This window comes from Toxorhynchites rutilus, chromosome 3 (assembly GCF_029784135.1).
Source record: "Toxorhynchites rutilus septentrionalis strain SRP chromosome 3, ASM2978413v1, whole genome shotgun sequence".
In the NCBI taxonomy this organism is placed as follows: Eukaryota; Metazoa; Arthropoda; class Insecta; order Diptera; family Culicidae; genus Toxorhynchites; species Toxorhynchites rutilus.
In genome coordinates this window covers 113,765,526-113,783,509 of record NC_073746.1, presented here as the reverse complement: position 1 = coordinate 113,783,509, position 17,984 = coordinate 113,765,526, and the positions used below count along the sequence as shown (strand labels likewise).

General features: G+C 39.4%; 2 protein-coding genes across 9 annotated transcripts in view; both read right to left on the bottom strand.

The window, feature by feature from the left end:
- Positions 1–1,833, bottom strand: part of LOC129778530 (sodium/hydrogen exchanger 7) — a 47,093-nt gene extending 45,260 nt beyond the window's left edge. For all 6 annotated transcript variants that reach the window (XM_055785481.1, XM_055785482.1, XM_055785484.1 and 3 more), the window contains exon 1: positions 1,399–1,833. In XM_055785481.1, the coding sequence (XP_055641456.1) occupies positions 1,399–1,672 (274 nt within the window). In that variant the 5' untranslated portion in view covers positions 1,673–1,833. The remainder of the gene's footprint in view (positions 1–1,398) is intronic.
- Positions 1,834–6,763: 4,930 nt separating this feature from the next.
- LOC129778529 (calponin homology domain-containing protein DDB_G0272472) overlaps positions 6,764–17,984 on the bottom strand; it is a 45,319-nt gene continuing 34,098 nt past the window's right edge. For all 3 annotated transcript variants that reach the window (XM_055785477.1, XM_055785480.1, XM_055785479.1), the window contains exons 11-18: positions 14,441–14,832; positions 14,263–14,375; positions 11,943–12,852; positions 7,875–8,083; positions 7,680–7,809; positions 7,405–7,623; positions 7,100–7,339; positions 6,764–7,045 (exon numbers count right to left, since the gene is read on the bottom strand). In XM_055785477.1, the coding sequence (XP_055641452.1) occupies positions 6,938–7,045; positions 7,100–7,339; positions 7,405–7,623; positions 7,680–7,809; positions 7,875–8,083; positions 11,943–12,852; positions 14,263–14,375; positions 14,441–14,832 (2,321 nt within the window). In that variant the 3' untranslated portion in view covers positions 6,764–6,937. The remainder of the gene's footprint in view (positions 7,046–7,099; positions 7,340–7,404; positions 7,624–7,679; positions 7,810–7,874; positions 8,084–11,942; positions 12,853–14,262; positions 14,376–14,440; positions 14,833–17,984) is intronic.

Below are 17,984 nucleotides of genomic sequence, written 5' to 3'. Positions count from 1 at the left end.
GACCTATGAAGAGGAATTGGAGGCAAATTTATCGCACGTATAAGAAGAAAAGTGTTTACTTAGCGACAACTTTTCGGAATCCGTAGTTTTCGGGATTGCTGAAACCATTAATTAAAAGCTTTAAAGACAATCAAAAGTGCAACTTGATTTCGGATTTCAAGAAATGTGACATTTATCCGCATACTGTGAAGCCGCTACTAAAGAGCATCTCACATGTTCCAAGTTCACTAGAAAGAATTGAGAACAGAGGAATCAAGGAATTCCTCAGTTCTAAACGAGAGATAGTTGATGAGGGCGGCACATGAAAGCGACGAAAGTAGTGATATCCCTCCAGGAACCAGTATCACGACAGAAGACATCATTGACGCAAGAATTAAGAAAAATCTTCAAATATAATCATTTCCATTGCCTTTCTAGGTTGATCGACACTATTTTCGTTACTTAAATAATCATTCAAGACACTTGAATGTTGTCAAATTATGTGGAATTTATTGAGAAATTGATTTCTAAACATAATTCTTGCAAAAAACCAATATACATTACTTTGACCCAATATTTCTCAACAATTTTCTGAACACTCGAAGGTTCATTATTAGAAAACATATTTTCATAGTCAGAAGTGCGTTACACTCTAATTTAAGATAGTTATAAATAAAATAATAGTTATAATAGAATTCTTTTTTTAAGCGATTGATGCGTGCGCCAAAAAAAATCGCGTAAAAAAGAATCCGGTGTACATTTGTCGCGTCGAATGTTCTTCAAGTGGAAATTGTATCCGCAACACTGTAATCAAGTTACTTTTCTTTTCAGCAAATATTTGTATTTATTGAAAATGTGGAAAATGTGGATTTTGTGTTCCAAATATCGTTGTTATGTTATCGCTCGATGGGACAAATATGTAAATGTCATACAACAAAACATTAATTTTGTAATTTCTCGATGGCCCAAAGATGCAAAGATAGAAGCAAGAGAAATAATAGAAATAATTGAACAAGAGTTAAGTAGCTTTTCGTTCCACTTCGTATTGCACAAACTGTAAACATCGAATCATAACAGAACTGCGCATTATTCAAATTGCCTCATGCGTTCTACCAGGTAATTGCTATATGACCCAGTAACTTATCATGTTTTGACTACAACATTAGAATAAACATTCAGAGCATGAACATTGCCACACGGCTCACGATTAGTTCCGCCTACAGCATTTTAACATATGGTGTCTAATGATAAGACGTATTGATTATCGCCATCCGTTCCCATGTGTATTACGTATAGATGACAAAATACGTGATTGCACACATTTCATATCGCCAAGCAGTTCTGACTGACGCAAAAAATGCACGGAAAAGTCGCAAGCCGGGAATTCCACACACACAAAAAGACTGTTATCCGACTCACCATAGATCACGGCTAATCCTGTCTCGTGCAGCCAGGAAACGCGCCGATGCTTGAACAGCCAAATCGTAAGGACGGTCAACGTTAGCAGGAACGTATACAGCAGCAAATTCAGGCTGTCTATCTGATGGATCTTATTAGCCTTTGCATCTAATTCTATATCAGTCGATTCACCATTGCAACAGTTACGGCCCAGCAGAACCAGTGTGCAAATGAGTAAAAAATAAACACTCAGCCCGGAACGAACTTTCCGGGGATTCACACTTGCAGAACTCATATTGATTCCCCGCCCTTCCACTGTGCGCTTCGCGTAAGCGAATACGCCGTTCGGATATATTCCACCCGTTGAACTATTCGATGACTCGACTGTTATTAAAAGAGAAATATTCTATTCGCGACGAAGATGCTAAAATAATTCATTTTTTCACTGGTTGTTTGTTTTTGACAACTGTGAGGCAAATGTCATTAAAGCACAGGGTGGTAAGTAAGTGAGTTTGAGCAGTACTAAATTTGTGAGGACGACTGAAACAAAATGCAAAGTGATTCTTCTAACCAATCGATTACAGCTTTATGACTACCTAGAAAGTAAATACAAAAAATATCAACAGAAAGTATCTCAACAACGTTGATGTTGAGACGAAAAATGTTCGTTTGGGAACACTAGCGCTTTTCAAGAAGAACTGAAGGCTCATCAGGGCCCTGTTGCATAATCCACTTAATAACATTAGTTACAAGTTACAAACCACAAGTTTAGAAGCTACAAGTTCTAATATTTTGCATTGCATAAGAGCCCCGGCATACTACAGACTTTCTGTCAACCAACAGTTTGGTCGGGTCGGCCTTCTGGTGCAAAAACCGACCCAACTGAATCGGCGTAATGTGCGCACATGCATACCTCTCCGTACTGATTAAGATGCCGACCAAACTATCGGCCGACAAATCAGTCTGCAGTCTGCGGGGGCTCTAATAATCATACATCGGACTAATAATATTAGTACTTGTTTTATTTGTAACGCTTCATTGTTTTATTAGGAACGCCTCATTCAACTGTCAAAGTCACAGTTTGTTTATGGATATTATGGTTTTTCCCACTGTTGATATGTGAATTCCCCGGCATAGCCCAGTATCATTGTATTGGCTTCTTTGGCCGAGCCAATATAGGATTGTACTCAATTGTCAATTGACACGATTTACAAGCTCTATATAAAGGTCAATTACTAGCATATTTGAAGTGCAACATATGTCACCCAAATGTAAATTATAAAACTTATACCAAGCCATTCTTCATATGTTATGAATGAAACAGTGTAAAATGATGATTTTCTAATACCAGGGACAGACACACAGCTGTACTTGCGCTGTAATACTTATGACAGACATACAACTGTACTAGCGTTGTACTTCGGAAATTGTATATCTGTCACCATGTACAGCGCTAGAACCATGCAAGCAACTCGGTACAATCGCTGTACCTGTACCGACCTATTTTACCGCTGTACATGGCTACAGTTGTACTGTGTGCAGCGCCATAGAAGGTTAGTGGTGGGTAGCATGAACAAATCGTATCAAAACACTTGGCAAACATTCTTTTCACTGACTTTTTCTTCAGTTAATAACTCAGAGTGGAAATTTGCTTGTGGTGTTTGATAGTTAAGACGCTAAATAAAAACCTTTTTCATTGAAATATGTGGTGAAAATTGGAAAAATTCTGATTGTCAGTTTGACATACGGTACAATGTACAACCAAAGTATGTCTGTCATGGTACGATAGTACCTGTACAACGCTGTACTCTTACAACGCAAGTACAGCTGTATGTCTGTCCCTGGTACAAGAGTATAGCGTTGTACAGGTACTATCGTACCATGACAGACATACTTTGGTTGTACGTTGTACCGTATGTCAAACTGACAATCAGAATTTTTCCAATTTTCACCACACATTTCAATGAAAAAGGTTTTTATTTAGCGTCTAAACTATCAAACACAACAAATATGTTTCCAATCCGAGTTAAGACTCAAGAGAAAGTCAGTGAAAAAAATATTTGCCAAGTGTTTTGATTCGATTTGTTTATGCTACCCACCACAAACCGTCTATGGCGCTTCGCACAGTACAACTGTAGCCGTGTACAGCGGTAAAATAGGTCGGTACAGGTACAACAATTGTACCGAGTTGCTTGCATGGTTTTAGCGCTGTACATGGTGACAGACATACATTTTTCGAAGTACAACGCTAGTACAGTTGTATGTCTGTCATAAGTATAATAATACTTGAAACCGGGAAATTTTATGAAAAAAAATAATTAATTTTTCCTTAATATTTAATGAATTTCAACCCAAAAAGCAAAACATCTTTTTACTCGCTGAGCCATCTGGTTGTAAATCTAACATAGATTCGTCAATTGACGAATTTACGCAGAGCTGCATCAGCTCATACGACGCCTACATTTGAGATTACAACTACAAAAGTGATTATGTTTGTTTATTCTACGCACTTGAAGGTGAGATTTTGTCGTGATTATTTTTATTAATTTACTAGCTGACCCGGCAAACTTCGTCCCGCCCAAAATTTGTTTGTTGTTATCAATACCTTAAACATTCACGTTTTCTTACTATGAGTAAGTTCATGGGTCCAATCGCAGAACTGTTCATTGATTGATCTTCTATTCGATTTCGTTGAATTTACATTTTACTATAAAGTTCCTAGTATTTTTAACAAAACTCATCATTATAATATCAGATTATTTTCAGACACAATTCTAGTTCAAGATTTTTCAACCACTTGCAAATAACATGTTCCTCCGTTACATGGAATAAATGTTTTTTACAGAAAATATGATAGAATAAAGACAGCCCTAAATCGGACAATTCCGAAACCTTCACATGTAAAGTTTGGTTTGATTTGCTTGATTAATTCTCGAGTAACGCAGGAATTTGTGTTTCATTTGAATGACAACCCCCCCTTAGAGAGGGAGGTGGAGAGTATAACCACCATAGAAACATTCATTGCACCCCAAAACCTGAATATGCCTAATTTGGTTTCATTTGCTTGATTAAATCCCGAGTAATGTAGAAATTTATGTTTAATTTGTATGGGAGCCCCCCTTAGAGAGGGGGTGGAGAGTCTAACCACCATAGAAACATTTATTGCATCCCATAACCTCAATATGCCTAATTTGGTTTCATTTGCTTGATTAATTCCAGAGTAATGTAGAAATTTGTGTTTCATTTGTATGGCAGCCCCCCTTAGAGAGGGGGGTGGAGAGTCTAACCATCATAGAATCATTTATTGCACCATAAAACCTCAATATGCCTAATTTGGTTTCATTTGCTTGAACAATTCTCGGGTAATGCAGAAATTTGTGTTTCATTTGTATGACAGCACCCCCCCCTTAAAGAGGGGGGTGGAGAGTCTAACCACCATAGAAACATTTATTGCATCCTAAAACCTCAATATGCCTAATTTGGTTTCATTTGCTTGATTAATTCCCGAGTAATGTAGAAATTTGTGTTTAATTTGTATGGCAGCCCCCCTTAGAGAGGGGGGGAGTGGTTTCAAACTATCACGAAAACCTTCGCCGGCCCCAAAAACCCCTACATACAAATTTTCATGTTGATCGGTTCAGTAGTTTCCGAGTCCATAAGAATCAGACAGACAGAAATCCATTTATATATATATATATATATATATATATATATATATATATATATATATATATATATATATATATATATATATATATATATATATATATAGATAGATAGATAGATATATAAAATCATTTTAACCATTAGGCGGCTCACACACCGGAGCAACAAGCAACTAGCAAGCTGCAATACGCAATATGCAACAGGCAACATATTTTGTTGTTCTTCGCATACCAGAGCAATAATAACGCCTGACATTATGCAAACAATCTACTTAATGTACGAAACTTGTCAAATTATGAGCGATAAGTTGCTCTTCAACCGACACGTCATGTTGCTAGCGATATGTGTTGCTCTGTAAAGGCGATAACGATATCGTATTGCGTCGGTGTGCGAGATCACCAACAATCAAATGGAAAAATCCATTGGCGATAATATTGCTTATTGCTTGTTGATAGTTGCTAGTTGCTAATTGCTCCGGTGTTCGAGCCGCCTTAAATGCCATCAGTAAATGGTAGGAAAATTATATTTTTGTCTATTTACAATGGTTTCAACACCCGTTTTGACCAATGTCATAGATAAACTTCAAATTTTTTATGTTTGATAGTGAATATAGGTCATGAATACTAACTTCCAGACATTTTTCAGATGCTCAAATTGTGGATAATGACTATGCAATCGATATCATATTAAGTTTGTTGATGTCATTGATTATTCAGGGGATTCCTTCCGGCCGATACGGAAAGGATCAGCAGTATATGAAGTGCAACGAATGCCACCCATCGTTTGCCTATTGAAAAAATGTAAATATAAATGTAAAAAATGTAAAGACACTTGTACTGAATCATTCGTTATATGTTATGAATGAAACAATGTGAAATGATGATTTTCTAACCTTTTCAGTGTAGAAAAAATGCTTGAATCCGGGAAATTTGTAGAAAAATTCTGATTTTTCAGAAAAAAAATCAACCGATTTCATACCAAAACATCATCATTTTACTCGATGTGCCATCTGGATGCAAATCTAACGTAAATTCGTCAATACTTGATCAACATGTCAATAGGGTCTATCTTCTTTGATCGATTCTCTTCGTTGACTTTCTCTTTCGATAACCACGGCCTTTCATAAAGATTTTGCTCCAGTTTTGACATGTAGTTAGATGAACGAGGTTCCCTTTCATACTCCTTATCGTCAACCGCATCAGGATATGCTGTTACTGCTGAGTTATTAATGAAAGGAAATGTAGGTGAAGAGAATCGATCAATGAAGATAGTATATCCTAAGATGGGTCAACTTGCTAAAACTACTCTTCAGCCATCTTGGAAGTCTACTGTGTTTTGTTTGTAAACAAAACACAATACGCTTGTGCACAAGCTCGCTTGTGATCAGTATGTCTCTTTCACGCTTCAGGGAAATAATTCCCCTTCTGCTTTCTTCCGTACTGTCATATACCGCTCCCCTAACCAACTTAGTGACGAAACGGCCTCCCCTAGTACCATAGACCCGTCTTGACCTTTACTTCTAGGTGCCTTGGAATAGAGATTAGACTATCGAGTTTGTGACCCAAATTTGGTTTCGAACATAGAAGTCGCCACCAGACGTCGACACTATACACTTGTCATCGCGGATTAATCAAATTTTAAAAATTGTTCATAACCTTCTTGATAAAAACTTGATGGGGCGTTCACAGTAGCTTTACAAGTTCGATTGTTCAACGGGGTATTTGAATTCCGAAGCATCATCCGAATAACGTTTGAAAGGTTCGTTATTGTTTATTTTATACTTTGCATTTCAACAATCTTAAATAACAGCTAGAATTAACATAAGTATCCGAGCTATTTGAAAAATATGTGTCTAGACTCTAGTTCATTGTTTCTAAATCACTGTCAATCCGAATCACTTCGGAAGTGGCCCCGGATTGGTTGGTGCTGGTAGAGTTTGACTAGCTACTATCACTCTTCTCCGTTGAACGGGTGCCATCGTTGGAGTTGGAGGTTTCCCGGTCTATAAATGTAAATGGCATTATTATAGTTTAATTATTTAAAAGATAATTCGTACTCTTGCTAAATGCGGTGTGCTGGCAGAAACCGGCCGAGTTGGTGGGATTTGTGTTGTTGGTCCGTTTCCTAGAGTCTGAATTGCGACTGGTCGCTGGAGTTCACGGTCTAAAGCCTCACTACTATTGGTTCGTGATGACGATCCCGCTCGTTTGAACATTCCCGATAGTTTGCCTTTCAGGTTGGTTTTACTAGAACGAATATCACCTGCAATGCTTAAGTCTGAATCGGACCCTTGAATCTACAACGAAATATAAAAAAAGAGCATTAAAGTTTTCCATTTTGCCACGGATTAGCGATAATCACCGAAAAATCACTTTCACTGCCTTTGTTTCTGGACAGACTTAGGCTACGCAATTTTCCCATAAGACCACGTTTTTTCTTGCGCATTCGGGGCATATCGCTCTGCGTTGATCCACCCGACAGTCGGGAATCTAAACTGGATTCACGGTGTATCATTGCTCCGTATTCCGAGTCCAGAGACTGCAAAGAAGACATACTGTCGTCTCCTTCCTTCCAAATGAGCTGAAATTATAAGAGGCTTAATTCAGATGTTCATTACATACACCGGTAGCTCTTACTCCTTGTTGATCAATCTGAAGTGACTGATCCAACGACAGGCTCTTCTTGTATAAACTTGCTCCTGGTCGATTTACCCTCATAACTTGCCTGTTTGCTCCTTCAACGGACTCATTTTCTTGGGAAGCAGCTCTAAAATTATAAATGGAGATGTGTTTCTCATGACTGCTTGCGGGAAACAGTTTGTTATGCATTACCGCCTTAAACCGCCTCGTCGCATACGCTCTCTGTCTTTTTCTTCGTCACACAAACGCTGATACCGTCTCAGTTCCTCAGACGCCTCCGCGAGTTTTCCCAACACTGCGCCAACCGACTGTGGCTGCTGAGGTGTGCTGCCTCCAGGACCAGGCGAGGGGCTTTTGTGCCGCATTGGAGGCGTTGGAATGGGTGCATTAGCTGTGATGGTCTGCGGAAAACGGAATTGACTGATGAAAACACAATTCCAGGGTAGCCATCAATTCGGGAAAAGCGGAAAAAAAGTCTGGAATTGCTTCATGAAATCGATATTTTTTCGCTCTATGTTTTTTTTTCATCGCTTCAAAATTTTACTATAGACCATATGTGTTGCCTAGTTGCAAAACCGGCCAACACCACAATTTTGAGAAATTCGTTTTTTCGGGTTTTTAAACCTTGGATACATTTTTGCACCTATTGGTAGTGGGAAATAGCACCAATGTCGATCAGTTCCCTAGAAAACACGCGTTTGAAAATCATGATGTGCTGCAAGACAGGTAGCATGATGCAACAGAAAATCGTCTCTCCTGTAAAATTTTCATTTTTGGAGTTGGCCGGTTTTGCAACTAGGCGACATATGCAGGTATGGGTAAAATCGCATCGAAATTCGTTTAAATGGTTTTTCACTCAAATATCAATCATTGAACCCTCGATCGCGGCAGTAAAATATAGGTAGATAGTTGAAATCGAGTTGTTTCCTGTGCACTATTGCAATGAATTTTTTGACGTAGGACTACGTCTTTCATTTCTGTACCCGGGTGTAAGTTTGAAGTTTCGAAAGCGAGAGTGACGCTGGACTGCAAGGTTTTGAACGTTAATACCTCTTTACCGGCTGAATGGAGTGGTATAATAATCACTTCATTCGAAAGAGAAAATGTCAGCGAGTTATATGATTGTCACTTATTGGTCCAAAAAATTGTTTCAATAGCTTAAAAATTGCTTTGAAAGCAAGCTATTGAAATCATAACAATCTAGCTCGTTGATGATGATTGATTATCGCAATGTATTCCCGAACACGGACGCAAAATCTAGGCACCTGGAGAAACCGTCATAGTGAATACATGCAAGCTGTGATTTCCTTTGCTCGCTTGCATTAGTGTTTGGAAAACCATAGCGGACACATGCAAAGCGTGAGTACTTTTACTCGCATCAGTTTCTGTTCTGCTTTCGCATGGAACAATCATGAAAAATTGCCACATCACGATAAAAACGAAATGAATTTTATGGTTATTTAGACTTTATTTCGTTTTTACCGTGAAATGACGCCCTCTGTTTATATTCTGCGCATGGAGTTATCATGAAAAATCTCGTGTAATTCTAACGAAAACAAAAATTAATCATGTATCAAACATCTTCAGTTGCTTTTACAAGACCACTTAAATTCCATCGGCTCGTTTCGAGACCACCAACAAGTTCGAAAGAGTTGAATTTTATGTTAATTACAATTCCATACTTATACTCAACCACCCACAAGCTAATAAGAAAAACTTTCAGCAATCTTTCGAAATATTCTTTCATTCATTCATTAAGAATTGATTCAGATGCAATTTCAAATAAACGATTACCGAGTCAACGGTAGTCCTACGTCTACCTTGCGGTTATATCACAGATATAGCCCACTTCTTGTTTTTTTGTTTCTAGTATTAGTATAGTTGTTTCTAGTATTATAAACGATCTAAGTCAACGCAAAAGACCATAATCACGCAAGTTATTGGTGAGCGGGATGGTAGATTCATGTGCATTGCCGATAACAAATGCACACAAATGCTGACAAGGAAGAGCGTAGAAGGGAAAATAAAATCATACATACACCCAGATTGAGTCTATTTTGACTCACTCGTTATTTTGTTTCGTGTGATCCTTCCAAAGGAGTACTCATGAATCGATTGTTGTTTTCCACTCTTTGTTTTGTTATGTTCACTCTTAGTTCCAAATGAAGATGGTCGGAGAGCGAAAACTGATTCATCGTGCAATCTCACGATTGCTTGCTACATTCTTTTCGCCATGATTATTCCAAGCAGATACAAGTGATTTATAATTAGGTGTGGAGAAATGAGCGAATGAATTTTTCCATACATGGCCATGTGAATAAAAACAAAGTTTTGCGTTACTTAACTTCAATCGAGCAGTCGAGCAGTAAGATTGAATTTTTACTACGTTTGGTATGAATAAAAGTAACAACTAAGTATTTACTTTTCGAGAATGAACGTTTAGCTGATTCCGTATGAAAAAACAGCATTTATCAAGTATTTATTTCGTAATTATCAAGTGTTTATTAGTTTCGATGTTTGATGCGCTTAAAGATAACTAAGTTAACCATCCGCGTTGACGGTACTGAGCTTCGTTTACTAGTTTAGGGGAGCGTCTAAAAATCGATTGATTTTCAGGAGGAATGAACACGTTTTTGAAATTTAAACTATGAATGAAAATTAACCTTTCTGCACCAAATTAGCATTCTGTTTAAATGAAAACCATTTTTTCTGCAGGTGGTGAAAGAATCTTGTACGAAAATTGTATTAATTGTACTTTATATTAAAATGAAAAGTTCCAGTAACAATGTTGGAAGTGTATAGACAAAAGTTTAAATAAAAGTCAGAAATAAGTGTTTAAGTAATTAAATAACCAAATTTTCATTCATTCAATTTCATTCAACATTTGAAAATTGGCTTCGTGTCTTTTAATCTGATAGGTATTACACTAACGAGTTTGAGACCCAAACTATGTTCAAATTCGAACATGCATTAAAATGAAATTAGTAAAGTAAAATGTTATTCATACGGATTCAAGTAAATACTAGGAAAGTTTACTTTACTTGAAACGGGTAGAATAAGTAAATACTTTTTTTTTATTCATATGGCCTTATATGTGTCTCAGTCACCCGGGTGACGTCTTTAGAAAACCCCTATTGAACTGACAGGAGCCAACATATAGAGTATTCCACTGACATTTTCCTTTGTTTTCACATGAATTGGGTATCCCACTGCCAGTTCTGCTTGAAATTTTGCTGACGATCCTAGCATCAATCATAGCACCCGGCTGGTTCTAGTGCGTCAAAATGTCGCACGAGATGTAACAAATTTCTCTTTTTGATATACCAAGATGAAGAACTTCTGGTTTTGCTTCGAAATTGGTCGGTATTCAGTCAGACCGGACTATGTGACATTCTTATTATTTCGAGAAAAACGAACTGAAAGTTCAGCGTTCTGCAATTATCGAACCTTTTTTTTTTGTTCAGCAGTGTTGCCGCATGTACATATTTTTCGTTATTTTTGGTACAGATTCTGTACGGTACAGAGTACAGATTTTCGTCAAAAAGTGCAGATTGGTACAGATTTTTTCCATTTGTTAAATTTCTTACATTTGAACAAAGCAACATTGAGGTACATGGCGACTTTTACGCCGCAGTATCGCTTGGTGCTGCTGATCATAAAAGCATTTACAATGCAATGATTAATCAGTTTCATAAGGGCGAAATTCCTTACAAGGATCGTCTGAAAGGATTCGCATCGGAAGTATGTTTTGCCCCAGATCAACAGATTGAATCGTTTATTCCAGGCTGAAAAACCTAAATTCACGATGCTACATGAAGAGCTGAAAGATTCTTATTTGATCATTCTCACTAATATTTGCGAGGAATCTTACGTTGTTTCAATGTCCAATGCTATTATATATGAAGATCATTTAAAAAGTGACAAGAATCAATAAGATCAATGAGGTTCTGATCAGTTATTCTCATAAATGAAACTTTTTTGAATTCTGAGAAAGTAGAGGTGGGGTTCGTATCTCATGAACACTATATTCAACTCAAAATTTATTGCTAAGAAACACACCGTCCATTTTTTTTATCACATACGGAACTTGGAAACAATAAAGTAAAAATCTTTTCGCAATTCGGGTTTCAAAAATTGATTTTTGACTAATTAATTATATTTTTTTTAATTTTCATTTTTGAGAGTCGGAAATTTCGTGAAGTCATGCGGGAAAAAGTCGGAAAAAATGCGGGAATTCTAAAACGGAAATAGAGTGTTCACCTTTCCTGTGCTTGTAGTTGTAACGGCTGATTCCTGCTTTGGAGCTGTCTTCTGGATTGCCGGAGCCAATTTGAGTATCTCATCAACGGTTTGTAGTAATACTCCTATCCTACGATCGCCTTCCAATTCGATCCTACGTCGGGTAGCACTCTCCCGTTCACGCTCGTAACGTTCGCGGTCACGCCTCAGTTTCTCATTTGCTGTTCTTAGTTTTGCATGTGCGTCCCGGAGTTCCAACAGATCACTCTGTAGCTCAGTCACTTTTCTCCTACCCTCCTCAATCTCCTCTTCAGTTGTCTTTTTAATCTGGTCTATCTTGCGCCGTGATTCCAGCTTTTCCTTGTCGCGTTCGCGCTCGACCTCGAAAAGTGTTTGTCGAAGATCTCGGGCAAGCGTCGAGGTTTCTTGAACCAATCGCTGCATGTCCTCTCTTTCTTTTTGCCAAGAAAGTTCTAATCGTGTTTTCGTTCCCGGAACTTTACTCTTACCTCCACTTATGATCCTCTCTTCCTCGAGTTCGTTAATCTTAGATTGCATTTCGGAGATTTTGATCTCGGAGGCACTTAATTCCGATATCAGCTCGGTTCGCACCTTGCTGGCTTCCAATCGAGCTTCGCTAAGTTCGTCTTCCAGGCAACCGATTTGTTGTTCCAATGCCACTATCTTGGACTTATCGTCGTCATCACTGCTGCTCGTTATCGAGGCCAGACTGCGTCGGTTCGCTTTCATGTCCCCGATTTGTTTCTGAGCTGCCTCAACCAGCTGCTTGAATGTGTCCCGATCGCGCTTGAATCGTTCACATTGACGCTGCAAACCGGTGAGCTCATTGTGCAGGTTGGTCACTTGCTGTTCGTAACGCAGACGAGTGGTGGCTACTTCCGATTTGACGTTCATTTCCGCCGTTTCAAGCCTACAATAAAACAGTAAATTATCAGTACATCTAAGTCGAGAAAATGATTAAAACAGCATAGCGGAGAACATCTTAGGACAAGTGGAACGAAGACGACAGTACGAGTGGTTCGATAATGAATCTCAGCAAGTGTTACACGAGAAGACATTGCGCGGGAGCTAATGTTACCCGTTAGAACGTAGAACGATATAAACAGAAACGGAGACTGCAAACCCCACTTTTCAGGGAAAAGAAACGCCGCCAGAAAGAGGAGTGTGGAGAACTCGAACAACTGCACCGTTCTCATGAGACGCGAAAGTTCTACCGGAAACTCAATGCATCCCGAAAAGACTCCGTGTCACGAGCAGAAATGTGCTCGATTACGTTGGTGCAGTAAATAATGAAGTACCACCCCCAACGATAGGTGCAGTTAAGAATGAATGAAACAGCTTAAGAACAACAAAACAAATGGAAAAGACCACCGTCCTGAATGCCGCCTACAAAACGCTTTTCCAAATCATCTTCTGTCGTCTATCGACACTTACGACCAGATTTGTGGGAAGTTACGAGGCCGACTTCATTGAAGGTCATTCTACTACTAACCAAACCTTCACCTTGCGGCAGATCCTCCTGAAATGAAGTCGTATATGTGGCAATAACACGAAAAGAGTTATGGAGAAACATGGACGAAAACGGGTTCCCTGTGAAACTGACAAGATTGATTGAGGCTAAGGATAGAATACAGTGCTGTGTGCGAATATCGGGTGGATTATCTGTTTCATTTGAGCCCCGCAGGAGGTTTCGCCAAGACAATGGTGATGGAGAGTGTTATGAGACCAGCGACATTTAACTTGCTTGGTACGATTTTCAATAGATCCAGTCAATTCGTCTGCTTCGTTGATGACGTAGACATTGTCGGCAGAACGTTTCAGATGGTAGCTGAAATTTTCTATCGTGCGAAATGTTCCCTGTACAGGATGCTCATAAGACCGGTTGTTCTCTACGGACACGAAACGTGGACAATATTCGAAGAGGACCTGCAAGTACTGGAAGTCTTTGAACGACGTGTGTTAAGAACCATGTGCAGGAGTACCGCATATGGAGGCGAAGGATGAACTCATCGATGATCTCAGTGTCCAGAAAGTGATCAAAGCTGGAAGGATATACTGAGCAGAACATGCTGCAAGAATGTCGGGCAACTATCCTGCAAAAATGATGTTCATCGTGAATCCGGCTGATACGAGACGACGAAGTTGCAGCGAGCAAGGTGGTTAGATCAAGTGGTACAGGACAAGGGTGGAACGGGGTGCCAGCAGAATTGAAGAGAGATAACCATGAGTCGAGTAAATTGGAGAAAAATTATTAATCAGACCATGTTGTTAAGACATTAAGCCAAAATAAATAAATAAAATCGAGAAAACTTATACTTACTGAACATGCAATTTTTTGAGTTCCTGTTCCAACTGAGAATTATGCTCACTTAGCGTTCGCTGAGTTTTATTGATTCTCTCATAATCATCGAGTTTACTTTTGAGATCATCATTCTGTGAACGGAAATGCATGGTTATTAACACTTAACTCGTTCCACTCATATAGCCCAATCACTTACGTCCTTTCTCAGCTGCGCTGCTTGATATGCGTTCATTTCATTCTCATTGTTCAACTGATCGTACTCACGCTGTTTGTCTTCCAGTGCACTTTTGAGGCGATTTTTCTCCAGCTCCAAACTTGTGCTGCGATTGTCGACGTTGCATTCCAGCGCTGCGACTGTTCTCTGCATTTCGACCAACTTACGGCTGAGGTTGGAGTTTTCCTTAACTAGGCGCGTTTCAATGTTTTCCGCCTGCGAAAGTTTGCTCCTCAGAATGTCTAAATCCTTCATTTTGTCTCTACTAGATTCCAGCTGAGTCTGCAGGTCTTCACAATCGGCATCAAGTTTATGGTGCCTGGATTCGAGTTGTTGATATTTATCCAATTCGTTCTGTAGTCTGGATGATAGATCTGGAAATCACATAATTTGCGTACCGTTTAAAATTCGCACACACTCAAAAAGCTCTAACTTTTGATCTGTTTTTGAATAATTGAAATTTTGCGTAGACATAGTTTAATGAGTATTGCTTACACTCGGTGAGTTGATTTCATAAGGTGCGCCAGTTTTCAAAAAGACGACGAAAGAACAGTGCGTGCGCAAAAAAGTTTTGCACGAGTACTTCGAGAATAAGGATCTGTCGCTTCGTGCCATTGAAAAAAAATTGTGAATCGCGAATTCCGCGGTGTTTGGTATCATAAAACGGTTCGAAGAACGTCTGATTGTTGATCGGAAGCGAATCATGCCACTACACGAAAAACGTACTATTGTGGTATAAGGCGAATGATGTCGATTACGTGCGAAAGATCTGAACGTCCCAAACCCTTCGAAACTGCGCTCAATAGAAAAATACTGGACCATCATGAAAAGGCACATTCTAAAACGACCTACAGTGGTGAATGTAGAAGAAATGAAGAAAGCATGACCTAATATGCAAACAAGTTTGCGCATTCGGATATAAAAGCGAATTAAATTAAATGAATGATGCCAAAACTAACTTTAATTGTTTCTTTTTTACTCCCTGAAAATTTAGTGATAATGAGATAAAAACTCGAATTTTGAGAATTAATTTTGTGTGTACGGATTTTAAACGGTACACTATTCATATTATTCTGCAGTACTTCAAATCGAGCCTAGTCAATAGAATAAGCCTTTATATTTCCTCTTCTAAAACCTAATTGGTTATTTTTTAGGAAGGATAATTTTGGTAGACCCCTTTTCAAGATAACGAAACTAGTGGTGTTCTTTCGGTTGTTTTCACATGTTATTCGAGGATACCTTACGTCTGACAATTTCTCCATATTCAAAACGTCATGAAGCAAGCTTAGACGTATGATTAAACAAAATTCGTTGCTGGTGAACGGTTTAAAATATATTTTATGTGATAGAGTGCATAGAGTGCTCTGCACGAGAAAACGTAGAAATACTTATTAAATTGCCTGCATCGACTGATTATCAGACTCCGGGAAACAGAACAGCTACTGAAGAGTGGAGAGGTGGGGTTATTTGTTCTATATAAAATAGATAGTGAAAATGTGCTTTCGCACCCTGGGCGAAAGTGTTGATTTGCACCCGGGGCGGAATAGTCGTACTCCTCAAATTGTGCCCACCATATCGAGCAAATAATGTACCAGCATCCATGTCATTGCATCATTATATCCAAGGGAAAAAATAAAAAAGAAGCCGTATAATGAATATTGCGATTGGTTGGATACATCAGTTTCTCTTTTGCTACCGTGTTGACAAAATTGACGGACGGACAAAATTGTTTGATCCAGTATGCATTCCCAGAATGTGCATACATTTCATTTGTGATATGAATTCTAATCTTGCTGCAGCAAGCGAGTTTCCAACCTTGGCAGATCTACGTTCAAAACTCGTTGATCGTGTAGGCTCAGATGTAATATTTCTGACTGGCGTTGATCTGAGCGCGGTTGAGGGCCGTGATAATCCATGTATGGCCTACCTGCTCGCATAGATAACAATGAGATCATCAAGATGACTACACTGGACTGCCGTAATCTCGCGAAGTGACGTACGCGCCAGAGGGAAGACTTTTCAGTACGAGCCTTTTCGCAAAATTGCATGAATAATCAACATACGCGTACATTACGAGAATCTGATCTTTACAAATTGTGTACAACTGATGAAAAAACATTGACATCGGTTTGATTTTTGAAAAAATGCAGTTTTATTTAAGCCATGTCACCAACGCCAATTTGTTGTGGAAACAGCAAATTTTAATCGCCAACCAATAGTAATCAATGAGTCAGCAGCAAAAATTTGGCAGCCCTATCAGTCGAACACTACCCGTTATGGTGAAAACAGTGAAACTATTCCGTTCAAAGGACGGTACCCCTCCGCGGCCCTTTGTGGACGCCGGATACATCTATCGCAGTTCCGGCATCTACAACATCTTTGCACCATTGGACAACAACCAGAGCATCGAAAGAAAGCCCGATTCTGGAAGGCCGACGACCCTGAGCGACAAGAAGCTCCAAAGGACGCTGAAGAGGAAGATCGAGGGAGAAGCGGCAACATCGCTGCATGCGGTTGGTCGGGAGGTCGGTGCAACCAGCCAAACAGTGAAAAAGTACCTGGCGAACATAGACGTACATGTCAGGAAGCGGAAGTTCCGTCCACTGGTCTCGGAGCTGTAGGCAATGATGTAGCGGCAGCGGCTGAATAAGATCGTCAAGTCGATTTTCCCGGCGAATCGCGACGTGGCGGTGGTGACGAGACCTATCTCACCCTGGATGGCAACGACTGGCAGGGCACTTCTTATTTTACTTCTCCTACGTAGTAAGTAAGCTCCGAAGTGAATTCTATTTCACACACCAAGTTCCCCAAGAAGGTGCTGCTGTGGCTGACAATCAGCGAGCAGGGAATGTCAAAGCCGCTCTCCTTTAGCTCCGGACTGGCCGTGAACAGGCAAATTTATAGTACTATGAGCCTGCCGGAAGTTGCACCAGTACATTAGGCCTCGCAGTAACGTTCACGCTGTCATTAGGCAATTGACAATCAGAATAAAGTAGGTGTTTTCAGCAGCTGAACGCGAATAGTAATCCTGGAAACAAGAGCTGAAAATCGAAGAACGCGTTGAAAAAGGCTGTGCAGAGTATAACGAAAGAAGCGGATTCGACACCAATGGTCTACCTAACCCCATTGACCACAAAAAGGAAGATAAACTCCTAAGGAGAACAGGGTAGTGATAAGAAATGGTGCTGATGAAGTGACTAATGGTGAAAATAATCAAAACGACGAAGAGATAAATGAGCGGCAAAGAACCGAAAGAAGAAAAAAAGAAAAGAATTAGAAAGAAAAACTAAAGCTTGGGAAGGTGAGGCCGATAAAGCTAAAAGCAGTTAAACGTTGAGCAGTCGTATCCAGTATTCGTATGCAGCTGCTAGGTACTTCCGAGATTGTCTATTGAGCAGTTCAATCAGATGCTCTATAACCGAGTAGAAGAGCTCATCGGACGGAGTCCCATATACGTCGGCAGAGATCAAAACGCATGTGCAGTAAAGTGGGGGAGTAGATTTACTAAGACGAGGTGTTTTAGTCT